The sequence below is a fragment of the Anoplopoma fimbria genome, chromosome 12, assembly GCF_027596085.1.
Source record: "Anoplopoma fimbria isolate UVic2021 breed Golden Eagle Sablefish chromosome 12, Afim_UVic_2022, whole genome shotgun sequence".
NCBI lineage: Eukaryota > Metazoa > Chordata > Actinopteri > Perciformes > Anoplopomatidae > Anoplopoma > Anoplopoma fimbria.
Window position 1 is genome coordinate 14319844 of NC_072460.1, and position 18963 is coordinate 14338806.

The 18963-nt window shown below is 41.8% G+C and overlaps 2 protein-coding genes and 1 long non-coding RNA gene across 3 annotated transcripts; 1 reads left to right on the forward strand and 2 right to left on the reverse strand.

Annotated features, from left to right (window-relative positions):
* Positions 1–852: 852 nt before the first annotated feature.
* On the forward strand, positions 853–8100 carry LOC129099325 (uncharacterized). The gene is made up of 3 exons (XR_008531641.1): positions 853–997; positions 1094–1290; positions 7214–8100. It is a non-coding gene; the product is annotated as an uncharacterized LOC129099325 (long non-coding RNA).
* Positions 8101–8264: 164 nt separating this feature from the next.
* Positions 8265–9548, reverse strand: LOC129099305 (adenosine receptor A1-like). The gene is made up of 3 exons (XM_054608504.1): positions 9211–9548; positions 8621–9084; positions 8265–8455 (listed from the first exon to the last, which is right to left on the reverse strand). Exons 1-3 carry the CDS (start codon positions 9546–9548, stop codon positions 8265–8267), a joined length of 993 nt encoding a protein of 330 aa, XP_054464479.1.
* Positions 9549–11432: 1884 nt separating this feature from the next.
* Positions 11433–13672, reverse strand: LOC129099309 (transcription factor Spi-B). The gene is made up of 5 exons (XM_054608508.1): positions 13638–13672; positions 12642–12855; positions 12436–12554; positions 12162–12318; positions 11433–11973 (listed from the first exon to the last, which is right to left on the reverse strand). The coding sequence occupies exons 1-5, from the start codon at positions 13656–13658 to the stop codon at positions 11666–11668; spliced, it is 819 nt and encodes a 272-aa protein (XP_054464483.1). The 5' UTR covers positions 13659–13672; the 3' UTR covers positions 11433–11665.
* Between the last annotated feature and the right edge of the window lie 5291 nt (positions 13673–18963).

Here is an 18963-nt window from a genome sequence, read left to right on the forward strand (position 1 = left end):
CTGGGCTATAGAGAGGATCGGCCATTTATGAACAGATGGATTTATGTTTTTCTCTCCTAATGATTGGGGTCATCTAGAGGCGACAGCTCGCTGATCCAAGATCTGCATTGGTGTTCAACTGACTTGCTGGTGTGCGAAAAGCTAAGGGAGACTTGGGAAAGATGCCAACAAGTGACATTCTCTGAAATATCCACCCTCCTCTCCCATTGATCCATTTAGCTTAACTCCCTGAAACCCCTCCCACCGAGGAGGGCAGATATTATCCCCGATGGAGGGAGAGGACGAATTTGCGGAAGGATGGAGGGGGACACAGAGACAAGCAGGCAGAATAAAGATTTCGAAAAAAAGACGGACTCCTCTTTGATGCGAGAGAACTTGACAACAAATGTTCATCAGTTTAGAGTTCGATTCTCAACCAGTGTGGGCTTTTTTTAATCTATTGATTGTAAAAAATATGGTGAGCTGGAACAATATGGCAGAGGTGCTTGTCTCTCTCGCCATCTGTCTGTTGCTGCCGGATACAATAAGTACAGCACAAGGTGAGAGGTGGGGTTTTGGAGGATGTTAGATGATTAACATACAAATTCTCAGAGAGCTCCCGGCTGCTCTCCTGCTGCTTTGTGTAACCGCGTCACGACAGTTTCTTCTCTTTCTCTTTATTGTCTGTCTGTGTCTCACTCTGTGTCTTAACTCTTTTTTCTCTCTGACTCCTCCTCTTTCTGTTCCTCCTCTCTCTCGCTACGGCACGTCCCTCCCTTCCTCTTTCTGTCTCTACACCCCCCTCCTCCCCTCCCCTCCCTTTTCTCCCCTTCCCTCTTGGCAGCAATGCCAAAGTGGGCAGGCGGACCGAGGCAAACACAGCACAGGGGCAGAGCGGAGCAGAGGGCGATCCAAAGGCTGGCAAATTGATCATGTGTGTGTTCGAGTTTTAAAAGTGTCATCCTGCTGTGTGTTTGCGTGTCTGTCTCCGTTTTGGTCATACGCAACTACAAGTAACGTGAGTCTTTTGAAAGTCTGTTTTCTCTTTTTTTTTTGTTGTGCTCAGTGTGTTTGACACTGTGGCTTGTGTGCCTTTTCTGTGTATGCGTTATAGGGCTGTGTGAGAGCAGACGTCCCTCTGTCACCCTGTGTACGGACAGACGCACTCACGCCAGTAGGAGGGGATTGTGGGAAGGGGGTGTAGCTCTCAGAGGGTGTGCTCAACTCCTCTCTTTTCCCTTCTTCCCGCCATCACGGCCCTCTTCTCCTCCAGTCCTCCGGCCCAGCCCGCCGCTCACGTACAGGCTCCAGGTATTTTTACTTTTTTATCCTGCGACACCTCTTTCCATCTTTTGCGCAGCCCTATAATCTTTCGCCTTCCGTTCCTATCGCCCTCTTCTCTGTCCTTCATCGTGGTCTTCCTTACTGTAAATGTGTCCATCGTCGTCGGTTGCCACGCTACAATCAGCTCGCCGCCATTTTGGCTCCACGGACAGAGCAGGAGAAACTTTTCTAGAGCTCAGAGGGGCTCCTCGACTCCCTGCTGACCATCTCCTTTCTCCTGCGTCCATTCGCTCTTTTTTTTCTCTGTCCCTGTCCTCCGCTACCTCTCCCCTCTCAGCTCTAGGACAGCAGGCTCTGACAGGGTGGCACAGTCTTTCTGTGGCTTTTTGTACCAAACAGGTGTCTCTTTGTAGACTGGCAGGAGGAAGGACAGGCCTCCGCGGGTTACTTTCTGACCTCAGAGAGTCGGTTGAGCCACAGAGCTGTTGTTGTGTTCAGGTCAGTGCGAGTTAAGCTGCACCCACAGGACAAGTGAGACACAGGTTTCTTATCACCCAGAGCAGTTATGATAGCTAGTATACGGGCAATATTGACACTGTTTGCCGTCACATGCTGTTTGCACCTTGTAAGAAACTGTAAGACCTCAGATGTGTGTCAGTTGTTTCACAGGAACATGCCTGTTTGTGCGCAAGGTTTATCTTTCTGGGATCTAGAGCTGTGGTTTGTTAAAAGGTCGCAACTGTAACGTTTGCCTTGACACACTGCGTCATAGGCTACTGTATATATGATACTTTGCACTTCAGAGGAAACTGAGGCAGAAATGAAACCGATTTAGGTTAAACAAACAGACGACACTGGAGAAATGCTGGTGTTCGTCTGTAGTTCTTTCTCATTGATTCAGTTAAGTTGTTGATCTATTTTCACCTGTGTGACCTGTCTGTTGAAAAAGAACAAAAGGAGAAACGTAAACAGTAGCATTTGTCCGATAGATGTGTATCTAACCCATTATTGCACTGCATATTTTGATTACAGTCTCATGTCAGAGGCCAGAATGCCATGAAACAAAAGCATACAGTATATCAATGTTGCACTCGCTGAAGTATATAAAACAGGATGTGAGAATTAATCGACAACCGATATGATCTTTCAACCTACTTTAAGTGGGGAAATGCAATACAGATTGAATTCTCTGAAATACTTGCATACTGAATATCCTATCAGGACTCTAACTTGGCTGCTTATTGTTGGTACTGTATCTAGATCTAAATACGGGTTGGTGTTAAGATGGCGCCTTCGTGCCACGTGTTTATGAAACACTGAATATGGGCAGACCCCTTCAACATGCCCCTCTCAATTCGTGAGTATACTACTCCTAATTCCCCTGAGTCACCCACTGTCGTTTAAAATCAATCAGCATTGGCACTAAGCAGCAAATTAATTTACAAAAAAAGAGCCGAAAGAACCTCTCCTCATGTACATCGACATGTGACAGTGACAAGAGGAAAATGTTAAGAAAGAAGAAGCTGTAGAAAAAGAGAGAGAACAAGGGTTACAGAGACAGAAAGAGAGGTAGGAGTAGGAGAGCTCTGTCCCCGCCCCTCTCTTATCCTCAGATGAACTTATCGTGTTGCCTCATAATGTTTCTGAGTTTCTCTCCTAGAGGCAGTCAGGCTAACTTCCTGCATTCAGCCTCAACGTAGCTGATTGGTTGATATCTTGGCTGACCAGCCGCGGTTTTACAGCAAGGCAACAGGAAGTTTCTCTTCTCATGCAGGAAGCACCAGCTTTTTCATCCTGACCTACACCACTTTGCACTCTTGCACGCATAGTCTTTGTATTCATGCACACAAATATTCATGCACACTCTGTATGTGTGTGTGTGTGTGTGTGCGCGAATGTGTGTGTGCGCGAATGTGTGAGTGTGTATGGTCTGCTCTGTGTGGCATTAGTGAATGCTACAACATGTAGGCGTGTAGCAACATGCCAGACCAGGCATCTGAGCTATCAGAAACATTTGAAACCATGGTAACGGCACTTCTTATCAGAACATTAGCAAAAGCATAGATAAGTGGAAAAAAAAGAGAGTTTATAGAGAGAGCAAAAATTGAGAGAAAACAAAACCTTTGATCTATATTTTCTTCATTCACAATTTTTAGAAACACATCTGGTCATCTGGATAATTGGAGGGTATACTTTAACTAATACACTCAGATATTGTCTTTTTTTCTTTTACTCAGCTAACAACTCTCTCAAAGAAAGCAATTTATATATCTATATATTAAAATGCAGTTCTAATGTTGTGACTAACAAATCTGAGAAGTATAGATAATCCTAATTATTCTATGGTTGAAATGATGTTTACACTGTGATAGTCAACACAATGGCTCCCTTATACTCCAGCCTTATCTGGATCATACTTTCTTTTCATCAAACACATGCCTGACATGTTTACCTCACTCTTATGCCTCTGATCCTAACGTTTGTGTGTGCGGCCCTCTATCCTGCAATGGCAATGGACTGGAAACATTTTAATTAAATTAACAATAAGTATATCAGGATCAGATAGCATGAGCTCCATTCATGTACACAGGTCAAGCAACTGTCTACCAGTTTTTTTTTCTGTATACATGCGTACATGTGAGCATGGGCCTTGTATGTTTGCGCTTGGTTAATGAGGATTTACAGAACATCAGAGCGAGCGCCGTGCCAAGTGAGCACGGAGGAGGCTCAGTGCGCCCGTCCATCGTCCTTTAATGTAATCAGGAATTCCTTAGGGAGTGGGGGAGATCAAAAAGCAGGTATGATAAAATCACCATAGCGCTCTATTGAGGATCAGCCCTCTTTCTCGTAGCTGCCAGATGCCTAGACACATATTTTTCCCCGAATAATGGACACGAGTAGACAAGACATCCGTTTGCATCTTTTTAACTGTGGGAAATCTCCGTCTCGCCATTTATTGTGTGGCATACTCCCTCTGCCAACTCCAGCTCCCCCACCGCTCCTCCTCCTCTTTGCCCACCATCACCGACTCCTTCCTCCCTCATTGAAATTCTGCCTGGCACACAGACACTGCCAATTCTTGGCACAAAGCTCAGGGAGAGGGGGGGGGGAGAAACACACAAGAACCTGTACCAGTCGTCTGGTGCCCCTCCGTTGTGTCTGCCAAGCATTCATCCCATCTCGCGGACCAAGGGCAATCCAATAGGTATTTCCCTGCCTCTGCTTCCTGCGAAAATCTGCTCCATTTTTGAGGAGTTTTGTTGGCAACTGAGTGTGTTGTGTTCGTTTGGGGATTCGCTGTTTAATATGTGTGTTTACGTCGTTTGTATCGGGAGAGGAATGAATTCCGACAAAACCTGCATCCTTTCATGGTGATGGGGAGAAAGCTTCCACGAGGCCTATTGCTTCCACGGTATTTTTCGCATTGGATTTTGATTTGTTAAAGATGGCGCACTAGTGTTGTTTTTTAGCCCAGCAGATTGAGGTTAGAAGTTTGTAAAACCTGTATTATAAATTCTTGTAATTCAATTTTGCAGCCATTTTAATGTTGTTCTTCACTTAATATACAAAAGTGGATTAGGTAGATCATTTTTATCGGAACACCTAACGTTTTTTTTGTAGGTGTTCACTTTAAAGGCCTTCCTATTCTATAGTTGTGGCAGTATTATAAAAATGAATTTATTTAAAACAAATATTGAGTGTTGCATTTCTAAACAGAGTCAGGTATGGGCTTTAGATGCTGTTGCTGTTGTTTGTTATAGAAAAAGTGCTACGACAGACATTTGGCTTTTGGAAAACCCAAAAGACACATGAGTAACTGTCAATCGAAGAAAGATTAACATACTGAAGCAGGAAATTGTCTCAAGAAAAACATATCCTGGTTGAGTACAGCAGAGGGCAAGCGAGGACAAGGTCTTGTTTCTCTGCTTATACAAAAATACTGCATGTATGAATTTACTATCTTTAGTCCTAATTCTGCTGCAACAGATGCACAGACATACAATCTGATAGACAGATGAGATTAACTCAATAGGCCAAATGTCTTTCTTTCCTCTTCTTTTCTTCAAGATCCAGCTGCCCCACTGGCTGGAGGCTCATTTATTTCGGAGCTGTTGACAGAGAAAATGATTTGCCCCAGCTGAGCCATGTGTACTCCATTCATGCGCCATAGACAAGGTCCACGATCACAGACAACAGCGCCCGATAGAGCTCACATGACTGACCGAGTTTGGCCTCTGTGTTTCCACAACAGTCGGGAACTGTGCAGGGAATGGACGCCAATGTTCGCAATTAACCCAGAAGCACAGAATTCCCCACAAGCATTTAATGTTTAAATGTTTTTTATTTTTTAATTCAAGGCCATGCTCAGCGGTCCTGTTAAATCTTCATTCATTTGACCCATCCCCCCTGTACACTTTGTCATATCACTATTAGTCTGCCTTCCAAATACAGCTCCAGTCAGGGGACGTTTCTCGGCGACCAAACAGAGCTCGTAGATCTATTAAGGGCACGGTGGCAGAGTTGGGCATCTTGCCAACACCCCCACCCCTTCTGTCTGTCTGGTCGTCTGTAATCAGACTAGCAGGGTCTACTGCATGCTAACTACGAGCTGGTCTGGACTCAAGTCTCAGGGGTTGTGGCTGTATGCTAATTTATGCAAGCGAATGTACCTCCTTACCCCTTCTCTGTCTATCTGAGGCCCAGGTCTGGCATTTAGTCTGGCACCCATTAACCCTTCAGTCGCTGCCATGTTAACCTGCTGGCCCATCCAAACCTTTATCCCATATGAGTAAGCTGCCTGAGGTTGAGCCAAGTCTATCTTAGTGAAATTAGTAAAAGTTTAAGAACGCATAAATACAATCTGCTGCCAAATGTTTTATCGAGATGAATCTGAACTGTTTATGATGCCAGTAACATGCTTTTTGCGATGATGTTTTTTCTCTGTCAACTTTCCAGCTGTCTGATAAGTGTTGTTCGAGTTGCTCTCTTACTTTGTACCCGTGATAGTTAGTGTGTCGATGGGTCTGTTGGCTTTGTCTCAGTGCCTGGCACAAAATTGATTCTCTATCACTGTCGAAAGAATAGCAGCCCCTTTTTCGTTGTGAGACAGCAGGCTTGAAAAAACACCCCCCAAAGGTAGACCTTATAGTGTTTTTAAGCAGACCTAACATGGCCGATGTGCGAGACGCCATTTTGTGTTTCCTTGTTGTGTTTTAGTGGGCAGAATCCCAGCGTTGTATTCAATCAGAGGCAGCTGTTGGAAGCCATATTTGCAGGCATCTGTGTGTGTACCTCCGTCTGAAAAGCTGCAGCCAGCCTACACAGGGATAGCCCACTGGAATGAGCTCAGTTTTTGGCAAAAACGGAAACGAATTCCTGGCACAGAGTCGAGCAGCTCTTTTTTTTTTTTTTTCTCTTTTCGATCACATGCCAGAGAAGCCAGTGAGTTGTTTGTTGGGCTTTCACACATTAGTGCTCTCACTTTCCGATGTCTGCTTACCGGTAAATTATTTGTCTTTGATTCATTTTAATGGAAGTGATTTCTTGATGAGATTCAGCTCTGCTTAAAAAAAAAAAGGAGCTGGGTTGATCGGTGAGGATGTGCCAATATGTAAAATCATCTATTGTTAAGAAGTAAAAGACATTTCTCCAAATGTTGGCTGTTGAAGGCTTGTTGGCATGAAGCAGTAAACAGTCTTAAGACTTGATTTTTGAACCATTTCCATGAACAAAAACGAAGAATTGGAACCAGAGATAAAACTGATGATACGATTACACTCCTTTGTGCTGGCATTGCATTTTACCACAACAGTCGAAAATGTTATGTAAATATTCAGTTCAAAAATGACAGTCCTACCCAGTATTATCTTGCATTTATTTTACAGTGAAAGAGTAATAAATAGTTAATTAATATAACCATATCTGTCTCTTTTTCTCTGTACCATTGCAGGAGAGTTACCTTTGTGGATCTTTGATGTGGAAGCAACGTGAATGCTGTCCTTGGGGCTGAGGTAGTAGATTGAATAGTTGTGGGGTTGTATAACCTCTTTTTGAGATAACTATACAATCTACTGTCTTTCCCAAGGAGACAGCTGAGTCAGCAACTCGCCGATTGTCATCTCCAGATGGGCAATCATGCAATCCAATCAAAACGTACACGTGCAGCAATCAACATAATGCACTGTGTAATTGTATTATTATTGTTTTTCTTGCTAGAGCAGGTAAATTAGGTTTGTGTTTCCTCACAGGACGTAAACGTGTGGTGTGTTTGATTTGGGCTCTGTCAGGGTGAGGTAGTAGGTTGTATAGTTTGGTGGGTGGGAATGCACCCTTCTCCGGTGATAACTATACAGTCTATTGCCTTCCCTGAGGAGTTCACTGAACACTTGTGAATGCTCAACACACTCTTATGATAGTACCACATTTATTTGTAGATTTCACAAAGAAAGTAGCAAATAGATATGTGCTTCAAACGGTTAGTGATGAGTTGATAGAAGCTATTAAATGACAAAACAAAAATGTACATCTCAATAAAATCATACTTGTCTCAAATCACTTGTCCAAAAACATCAGTGAATGAGCTCTTGATATTGTTTGTTTGTCACCTACTGCAGCTCTGGTGTTTTCATGGTTCTGGTTCAACAGCAGCTAATGAGTTTGTTAGTCTACAGCACTCTCTGGTGGAAACTCATGAGATAGCTTTGACTTGAATAAAGTTTGCGGAAAAGCAGTAGCCGATCAAATGCCATGTTGGAGTTTCATGCTTGATGTTTCGCTTTCATGCTTTCACGTTTCGTGCAGAGTTTCATTTACACCAAACACTACACACAAATTCAATCACTCACTGGCTGCTTGTACATCCTTAGTCGATTATCTGTAATAAAGCCTTCCATGATGTTGGATGCAATGATCGTCAGATTGACTTGTATGAGTGGGTAAAAACCTCACAAGAACTCTGACCTCAAACATACTGGACTTCAAAATGACTGCGGCCCTTTGTTCTATCCACACGTCTCTCTGGCATTGGCTTGGCTGCCTGCTATTGATTGGCAAATTTGCTTGTCTCCATGGCAACAGTTAAGCCTCACGATGAATTGCCTCCATATTTGACTGTAGGCCTGTTGGATCTTCGGGATGCGACAAGCGTAGACCACAGGGTTGACTGCAGAGTTGGCATGAGACAGTAGAATACCTGGAAAAATGTATTTGCTACCGTGAGATTTCACTATAACTCCTGGTAAGTAGTGTTATCAGTAAGTACGTGATATTAAAGCTTCTCAGGGAATTTTTCAAACAAGTAAAAACACCCACCAATTGCAGGCTGTCTAAGTACTAGAAAAGCTAATCAGTCACTTACCTGTATAGAGTGTCCCTCGTGTGACAGCTTGAGGACCATGAAACAACAGCAGGCAGTTCATCAGGTGCAGAGGAATCCAGCAGCCGGCAAACAAAATGAGAACCAGAGCCAGGGAGCAGGCCAGCCTCTTCTCCCTGAGCAGAGAGGCCTGGGCTTGAGGACAGCTCTCCTTTAGACGGCCCTGCAGGCTCCAGAAGATTCGTGTGTAGAGGAGGGTCATGACCAGCAGGGGTGCCATGACACATCCCAAGAAGTTAAAGTAAACCATGAATGGGAGGGAAATAACTGAGAGGAAGGTGCAGGGTGGAGAAATGAAGGAGGAGGAGGATGTGTTGGTGGAATCAGATGCTAGAGAGGACTGGTTGTGCCAGCCAAACAGAGGGGTGAACCCCAGCAGACAGGAAAGTGTCCAGCACACAGACAAGGCCATCCATGTACGCCTCTGTGTGGCCAGAGCTTTGTATCTAAGGATGAGAGATAAAACAGAAAGAAGGAATAAAAGAAAGGGTTATTCCGACAAATCAACAAGCATGCATGTCATTCATATAGATTGTCTACCTGTAAACCAGAGTTTCAGAGTATGACCTCACCTGAGCGGTGTGTGTAACCGGAGGTATCGGTCCACAGCGATAGCAAGCAGTGACAGCACAGAGGCCTGGGTCAGCACGAGCACGACACAGCTGAGAAGTAGACACAGGTCAGGGGTCACACTCACCCAGCCATCCAACAGTACAGCCAGAGGCACAGCAGCCACACCCACTAGGAAGTCAGCCACTGCCAGGGAAACAAGGAAGCAGAAAGTGGGCTCCCGGAGGGAATCCCGGATACCAATACACACCGCACACACAACCAACACATTGCCAAGGCAACAGGCCAAAGCAATCAGCACTTCCAGTACTGTGTAGGCCACCCAGCTCCACTCAGCCATCACTGAAGATGAAGACCAGGGGAGACAGAGAAGGTAAGAGTTTTGACAGAGCAGGTTTCCTTGAAGGCCGTGGACAGGTACGATGAATTCCACAGGAACAATAAGTCCAACATAATCCTGTGGTGGTTGTTCAGATAGTGTATTTCTTCCTACTTTCAGCTCTTGGCTCCAAATGACCAGAGTAACAGTGACCAGATGGTTTTTATATGCAAACATGCATGCGCTTCTGTGTGCACACACAACAGGCGTGCAATCCATGGAGACGCCATCTGTATTTCATCAGTGAGTGAGAATCATTTTCTCACTCCGATAAATGAGCCTCAGAAGAGGAGAGGACCTCTGAATTAGCCATGTCACAATTATTGTACACAACAAGTGTGTTTCATATAAATTACTCTGTACAAGTATCAAGATTACAATTTAGAAATATGAAAATACAAGTAAAGCCAAATGCTCTTAAATATCAAAATGTGCTCTTTCAGAGTGACATATTTTTATACCTATTATTAAGAATCATTTTAATGTTGTAACTGAGGCACAATTGGAACTACTCTATGTGCTGTTGGGTAGTTTGATTGATCATAATGCATCATATTTTACAAGTTGATAATATATTTTACATATTAAATGCAGTGGAGTAAAAGGTACTATATTCTGCATAAAAAAATGTAAGGTAGTAGCACAATCCTTTCCTATATCCTATCCTACATTGTCAGGAATGACAGCTCCTGTGTGTTTAATATTACGTAATTTGCCCCTGTGTGCGCTGGTTATCAGCGTGTATGGTGTGTGGTCTCATCATTTGACTATGGAAATTAAATTGCTGTACTTTGGCAGTTTCAAACAAAGTAAAATCTCTAATGTGTGTTTGTGTGTCTGTGTGTCCTGTTACTCTGTAGGGCTTTCCACACTGCACTGAGCCCCAGGATCTGCAAACTTTTAGCCTGGGGCTAAGTAGCCTGGGGCTTAATGAGCTGTTTAGCCTATGCCTAAGAAAGCTTTCACACTGGCACAATCCTGGCACATACCAAAGTGGGCTAACCCTGACTTGGGCAAATGGCCTGCTGGCCCCACTCTGAAACAGGATTTGCCTTTGTGGGGTTATCCCCTGAAAATCAACTAACCACGGTTCTGAAGTTGCCAGTGGTCATTCTAGGATGTAAACATTTGTCACGTGTTCAAACGGAAATTTAACCCAGGGCTAGTAAGTGAGCAGTTTAAATCACATAACACTGAGCCACAGTTATCCAAGGGTCGATATGCAGTGTAAAAACATATCAGTGTGTCTGAAACTGTAGATATTACTGATTAACAGGTCTGTTTTAGAGCCGCTTTTTCAATGCTGACTTTGCATACAGTTTTGGCTATGGGTGCGTGTGTATGTATGTGTGTGTGTTTGTGTGTTTGATAAATAGATAGATGGATGGATGGATGATAGATAGATAGATAGATGGATGCATAGTTTGACAAAATGGACGAGGTATTCTGAAAATATTTCATTTATTTAATCTTAATACAACTTGACACAAACACATGATGTTTACACAACCTAATTTTGTCAACAAGTCTATAAATGATATCTGCTGAATAAATGCAATACAGAACCACAAAATCAGAAAAAAAAATTGAATGACTTAAGTTCTACTTATAAAGTAGATATTATGTGACAACCTTTTAGATTTACATACTTTTTAATGCCAGTCTGACCTACAGTTTTACATCCTCTGGCTTTTCAAATACTTAGTACTCATTTGTTTTTACATGCCATAGAATAAGAATCAACAGAAATGTGTTTTTTGAGCTAAAAACTAAAATATAATACTGTACTGTGATTAAAAACAAAAGAAATGCTTTTGTTAATGTTGACATTTCTTAATAAATTTGTGAAAATTGGAATTTCATGGGTTGAAACTTTCTCAACACGCCATCTACTATGTTATAGCAGCTCTAAACCTTGCAAGGCCAATGTTGACATAGAGTTGACCGGTGGGGAAAAACTAATGTTAACGCCCTCTAATCTGGGCAGCGGGTGGAGTTACACTTTAATGGGACAACCATCTGAATATCTATTGTTCTTATTCTATTTCTATGCTTTTATACACTCTCCATCATTCTTCCTACAATGTATTAGAGTCTCCTTGAAGGCCTCTCAGAGTCTTCTCATCAAACCGGTAGGTGAGCTTCCGCTTCACCTTCTTTATCTCTCCGGTGCGGGAGTAGTTCCTCAGCGCCCGGGCCATCTTCTGGTAGGTCATGGTCTTGCGATTACCCTTTCTCCGTCCCCACAGCTGCGCCAGGCGCTCCTTGTTTTGGGAGGAGAACTGGAATGTGCCAGAGGACGATTGGACCCACCAGATGCAGCTCCGCATCGATGGAGTCTGGAGCATCTCGAACAGGAACTGGAACAACCGCTCCTTCCTCTTTCCTGCCAAGGAGGAAGGGGATGCAAATACAAATATGAGGTAACAGTGACTCATACTCATACATGTTTGTATGTGTGAAAAAGCAACCCAACACAGGGCTTTACACTTAATATATATATACAGTATATATATATATATATCGAAGTTTTGTTGAAGTTCTGTATAGTTTTGGGGATATGTATGTGTATACCTGAAAGTGGGGCAAGAGGCAGGGAGTCTCTGTCATTCCTGCATCCCCTGTCGGACAATGGTGATGGGGAATCTCGGTACTCCTGGTACTGGGAGCTACTGGACAGCGAGTCTGAGTCAATGTATGCCGGTGCCACATAGGAATATGCAACGTGGTCCTGAAGCAAACGCGTATAAACACATATTAATACACACACAGTGATGTGTTGTCACATTTAGCTATGAAAAGGTAATAAAGCTTTCATTTTCTTAGAGGCCGAGGTCTTTGAACTCACCCATTGGTTGTCATGGGGATTAGTCCAGGTGGGAGGCAGGGCTTGCTCTTCATATTCCTCATGAAGAGTGTGAGAGCCACAGTGCCACTCATATGGATGCTGACCTGACCAGCTGTTCTCTACGGAGAAACAGGCAAAACATAAAGTCAGATAATGGATATAGAAATATACAAGCATCTACATCATCCCATTATCATCACACTAACCTATGATCCTGGTGCCCTGTTGGGAGTGTGCGTGCATTTGTTGCCCCATGGTGGTTGGAGGTGAAGCGCTTGTGTGTGCAGGCTGGACCTCCAGTGAGTGCTCCTGCAAGTACTCCTCGATGACCTCCAGGTCCACCTCAGGGCAGGAGGAGGGAGCCCCTCTGCTCCAGGCCCCCTTACCTCCATTCAGTCTGATCTCAGCTACATAAGCCATCTGACAGACACAGAGCAGGACAGAGGCATAAATCATCTCTGGTTTTTTTTATTCGTGAGAGCGTTTGTTGTGTGATGCTAACAGAGAGAAAATACTTTGCATGATGGGTGGCATTTATCTTGTTTCAGTCAAAGCCTGAGGTGTTTTTCTTTCATGAAAAACCATTGTTATTATTGTGGTGCATCATACAGTGAATCATTTTACTCTGAGACCTGATGATCAGGGATGCACTCATTCATCAATCTTAAATGAGCTGTGACTCTCTGAATCATCCATTTTCAACAGAACATTAAAGAGCGGTGATCATTCTTGTATTATCATTACCTTTTTTTACATCGGGCATAGATTTGATTAGACACACACGCTAATGTCATTCACATGCAGCAGGGACCTGTATATTCAACCTGAACTGTGTGTCGGTGTGTTTGTTGTCTTGGGAATGAGCCAAGTAACAACACTGTGACATGTGTATTTCAGTTTGACTGGCAAATTTATGCAAGTGTTTTTGCTTTCACCAGTAGAGATAACATTCAGCTAACAGTGACGTGTGGCTTAGGTGCTATTTTTTTTTTTTTTTTAAATAACCTTTTAACCTCAGCCAACATCGGCCACACAATAGTCACAGCAAACAAGATGCCTGTACAGTTTGACTGAAACATCCATTTATATATAATATAGATGATTAATCTTTGTAATGCATGGGCTAATTAATAGAAGCAAAGAACAGCAACACTTACAAACTTTATAACAACAAAATTGTTATAAAATAATATTAGACTCACCGTCTCCATTTCGGCCAGCATACTCAAAGGATAATCTGCAAAGAGAAAAAACACTTGTGAGACACCACAATCAAAACTCACACGATGAAGTGAGAAGTGAAAGAAGCTGTCACACATACTTCTCTAACTTCTCTGATAGACAGTCATATGACAGCAAAAAAACTAATAGAGCAAGTCAGAACCTGAATAAATGAGCACAACGAGGATTCTGTACCTTGTTAAGTCAGAGGTGTGTGCTCCTGTGTCTGAAACAGCGAAGTAGTATCCTCAGGCAGTAAAGGGTGGAGACATGGGGATCCGAATGCCTCACCTGTGTGATGCTACACCTGGACGTCATCTCTCTTATAGTCACTTTTGGGCAAACCCCTTGGCCAGGAGAGCTGATATAGTGGGAGTGGTTTACAAAATACTTTTTTTTTTCTCGGCAGATTGTTTTGTCGATTTAGCAGATAGAGATTGGGTGAGTATTTTTTAGCTTGTGAAAGTTTATTTCATGGAATAAAAACTTGCGTTGTATCTGTGGTTTCTTATCATTTTAGTCACAGCAGAGGTACCATGGAAGGTAATGATGTGGCTTATATTTTTGGCTTTGCAGCAAGACTGAATAATGTTGGGATAACTGAATCTAAGCAATGGTGAAGATAGAGCAGAGAGGGAAGGCAATGAGATTATGTGAGAAATGTACCACCTAATTCTTTGAAGAAAGATGGATGTGACATTGGGATGTACACTGAAAACTCAACATACTTTACACACACACACACACACACACACACACACACACACACACACACACACACACACACACACACACACACACACACACACACACACACACAGATATTTACATTACAATCCATTGTAATGTACTTATTTACCCATATATACTTTTAGTTTTGGCCTAATAAATGTGGTGCAGTCCACAAACCTTTTTCCAAATATTGCACATGTTTATGAAACATTTATGTGCTGCTTATAATTGGTAAACAGGGGGGTTGAAATAAAGTGCTACTGTTGATCATCCTACATCATTAAACTGTAACAGTTCTTTTTTTCCTATCTATAACGGCATGCTCATTCATCATCAACTCCCCTTGGCATGCAATGGCCATATACACATCTGACTCACAGTTAATGAGCAGCATTCTAGCAATAATAATTCTAGAAATATTGCTTTGGAGAATGTCTTTACACATATAAAATAACTTACTGAGTAAGAGTCAGACATGGAAACTCTATTCTGATGACATAACTGTAACTCTATATATATATATATATATATATATATATATATATATATATATATATGCTCCCGGGCGCTTCATTGCAGCCCACTGCTCCTCCGGGATAGGTCAAATGCAGAGAACCGAATTTCCCCATTGTGGGACTAATCAAGGCTTAATTATTAAATTATTATTATAGTATTGTTAAAATAAGCCTCCTGAAGCTGCTACATAAAAATGACATTGTTCTTCATGAAGCAATGTGGGGAGGCAAACAGCCACAGGTATTGCAACACACCCACATTAGGAACAGATGACTGCCATTCATAGTTCACACAGCATGTTCCTGTTTGTTATTACGTCTATAATTCTTTCGGACGTAGATTCCAGTACACTACTGACACTGCAAAATGCATCTTTTTTGGCAGGTCCTGTGTTGAAAGGGATTTCCCCAAAACGTTCTAGGTCTGGGACTCACAGTGACTGTAACACAACTTACCTCACCTGACACAAAGAGCTTACTGTACAAACAGAGGCACTAAAGGATAACCTCATGTATTAACAACCAACATATGTCTGGGGTTTGGAGTTAAATGAGAGAGTAAACCAATTCTGAAGCTGCTACATCAATTCAATGGCTATGTACACAAAGTAAGGATGATGATTTTATAATGAAATTACAACTGAATTGGAATCAGAGCCTGGAGGTGAGGTTTTGTCAGTGTCAGTATTTACTTTCCATTCAACTGCCGGTCCTATTTTCTCCTGATAAGAGTGCGTATTATTGTCAGTAAAACAATAAAAACTGATGGTCAGAAGCAAAAAAAAATCCCCCTGTTAAACCTTTGGCAAAACCAAGCTCTGAGTGAGCGGCCATCTGCACCGACTTGTTGGGTTTAAAGAGAGAGAGACAGAGACAGAAGCATGTAAATATACATTTAACCTAAAAAAACAAAAACAAAACAACAATGGATTTTTTTAGAGGTGCTAGATATGAGATTGGGAGCATTTTGATTGTCCCTCGCTGTTCTCAACATGGGACGCCTGAGCTAACAGAATTTAATTGAGCGGGAACCAGAGGATGGGTGCTACACTTCCGCGATGATGCTGTCGGTCAGGAATGCGTTCTCAACTCTGACCCGCCAGAATGGAGCGGTGGCCGTGAGCTAACCAGTGGGGTACGCCCACATGCACTAATTTGTAATAATATGCACAAAAATGCACTAAAACCACGCATGGCCAGCCAAGCTATGTAAACAAAGCGAGGAGAAGTGAGGATAACAATACACTTCATTGTGAGCAACTTTATTCTCCGCACAGGTAGACATTACTCCATTATTATCTATTATCTTGACATTGCAAATAGTTGTTTGCTGCTATATTAAAGCTTTGAATGTCATATATTCTTCCTTTAAAAAATGCCTTTGACACAGGTGTTTATGACCTGCTAAGCAGTGTCATCATAAATCCAAATGTAGCGCCTGACTGGTGATATATGACATGTATGTAATCGTAGAGGCAGCGGATATCATACCCCCTGTGTTTTCTTAATGAGCTATCACCTCAACATGATAAAACTCAAGCTATGCTTACAGGAATTGCATCAGTAACTTTACAACTTGTCAAGTTTTGTGTTGAAATTCATGAAATATTACCACAGGCCACTACATTGTAAACCTATCAGAGTACACAAAGAAGCAACACTTGGTCATGGAAGGTCACTAAGTCAAAGTGTATAAGAAACTTAGTTAGTTTCCAGACTTTATGAAGTCTTTAATAATTGATTGAAAAAGAGCAGCAGCTGAGCTAATAGTTACCGTGATTTCCCACCGGTGTGACATCCTGACCATCTGGAATATTGTGGTCTTTATGAACCTCTCTCTCTCTCACACTCACACTCACACACACAAACACACACACGTATAAACTGCCATGCAATGAAATATTACTGTTCTTGTATGCACATAGTAAAGCTTCGTTTACCAGGTGCATATTGCTCATACGCAGGTACAAACAATTAAAACTTTTTTGCAGATTTGTATGATTCTGACTTGATTGATAAATCTGATCATGAATTGATTGTTTTACAGTAGTTGTTTGTTAATGATTTTACAGTGCTGAGGTAGTCGGGAAGCCTGTTTGGCAAGGTGGAGAATTAGCTTCCGTGAAATATCACGAGCGTTTCCCGTAATTGATGCATGATGCCATCCTCCCTTTTTAACCCTCAGGATGCCAGCTGTCTATGTAAAACAGATGATCTATAAGTAACAAAAATAAACCACAGAGTAGCCCATAATCTTTATGATGTGGTAAGACATCAGTTAGTATGTGAAATGTTTAATCAAACTGCTAGAGTTATAAATATATTTCCCCTTACTGTACAACTATCCTCCACCGCCCCCACAGTATGCATAGTCATTTTCTTTTTTATGAGCCTTCATGGTCTGTGACGCAAACACAACATCCACTACAGATTTTTTGTATGTAATTGACATGCCAAATACACGTTGTTGTAGGTGTAACTTCCTTCGACACGTACGCATGCAAACATAAAAAAACTACAAGCCAATACTTTTGGCATTCTATAATTTGCCTATGAAGCTTGGGCAATGTTTTTAGTTTTTACATCACCTGTAAAAATATATTTTATTTTGAAATTCTTATATATTTTACTTATAGCCAAAACAATATCAGTGCCAATACCAAGTCCTAATTTCAATCCAGAACCATACCCATATCTTGAGAAAGGCAGATGCCAACTCCAACACTATTAATAATATTAATACCAATACAATAACAACCCAAACAGCAGTATTTAAAGTAAGTAAATAGGTGAAGCAGTATTAACCTTGAGTAGTCTTAGATTGTTAATGAAAATGTGAAAACACATTGGACATCAAGATGAATATCTAAACAAGGCCTGCCAGGTGCTGTCTGTGGCTGAGCATTTTGTGGACTGTTCTAAGTTTAAGGCTTGCCATGGCTTAATTTAGATTTTAAGATAAGATAAACAGGTTTACATTTAGATTACAGATAGGTGAGATTAGGTGAGGGTTAGTGTGGTTAAAGGAATGGACATTTTGGAAAATATGTGAATTCATTTTCTTGCCGAGAGTTAGAGGAGAAGATCGATACCACTCTGACAGAGCATTGCATTTCTATCCATAACAACACATATGGAGGTAATAAAACAGTGGCAGCAGTGGTTGTAGTGGAAGTCAGAGGCAGACTTTACCAATAGGCAAATATAGGCAACTGCCTGAACCCCCCAAAATCCATCTTCAGTAGCAGTATTCTTGTAGTAGTAATAGTAGTTACAGTAGCACTACTGGTATTTGTAGAAGTTGGGGTGCCAGTAGTGTAAGTAGATGTTGCAGTAACAGTAGTAGTTGAAGGAGAAGCAGGAGACATTATTTGCTGTCAAATGATTGAAACATTTCTCGACAGCTTTATATAAAGACTTGTTAAACGTGTTCGGAAAAACCCTGAGCGCTCTGTAAAATGGGTGACGGTTTGGATTCCTATAACTCTAGCTTGCACCTGGAGGATTCAGCCAATGTGATAAGACCAGAGAGACATTGGACCCGTGAAGTCAGAAACATGCAGAGTGAGGCAGGTGAAACCAGAGAAGAGTTGCTTTATTAGGACATGCAGGTTTGCACTTATCTGATTTTTGTTTTTGGAGCGGCCTTAGAAATGTTGTCAATAGTCTTTTTTAAGAATGAGCATGGAAACCCGGGCTAGAAAGAAAGAGTTTGCATCTAAAAATAAAGTTTATGAAGCAATTTACAGATTTTTAGATTTTGAATTTAGAATGATTTCAGGAAATGTGCAGGCATATTGGCAAAACAAAAGACATAAGATCCCTTTCTTCCTCTCATAAATGAAGCACTACTACAAACAATCGAGTAACTGCTACTGCATACTATATATTACATTATTTCAGTATATTAATCTCTTGAGAGAAATCCATTTGCAATATCTGACTGTCTACAGGCCACTGAAAAGTGAGCACCATCATTCTGTGGCAATTGCTGTCAATTTGAATTACACTTGTACATTTCTTATGTTGCTGAGCACGTGTGAGAGCTGCGTGTGTCTGT

What these genes read in the sequence shown, in the direction of transcription:
- LOC129099305 (XM_054608504.1), bottom strand. Translation starts at nt 9,548, where the DNA reads ATGGCTGAGTGGAGCTGGGTGGCCTACACAGTACTGGAAGTGCTGATT. An exon ending in CGGTTACACACACCGCTCAG is followed by an intron (nt 9,085 to 9,210) that starts GTGAGGTCATAC and finishes TCTCATCCTTAG; the next exon opens with ATACAAAGCTCTGGCCACAC. An exon ending in ACGAGGGACACTCTATACAG is followed by an intron (nt 8,456 to 8,620) that starts GTAAGTGACTGA and finishes ACATTTTTCCAG; the next exon opens with GTATTCTACTGTCTCATGCC.
- LOC129099309 (XM_054608508.1), bottom strand. Translation starts at nt 13,658, where the DNA reads ATGCTGGCCGAAATGGAGACG. An exon ending in TGCTGGCCGAAATGGAGACG is followed by an intron (nt 12,856 to 13,637) that starts GTGAGTCTAATA and finishes TGTGTCTGTCAG; the next exon opens with ATGGCTTATGTAGCTGAGAT. An exon ending in ATCCCCATGACAACCAATGG is followed by an intron (nt 12,319 to 12,435) that starts GTGAGTTCAAAG and finishes CGTTTGCTTCAG; the next exon opens with GACCACGTTGCATATTCCTA.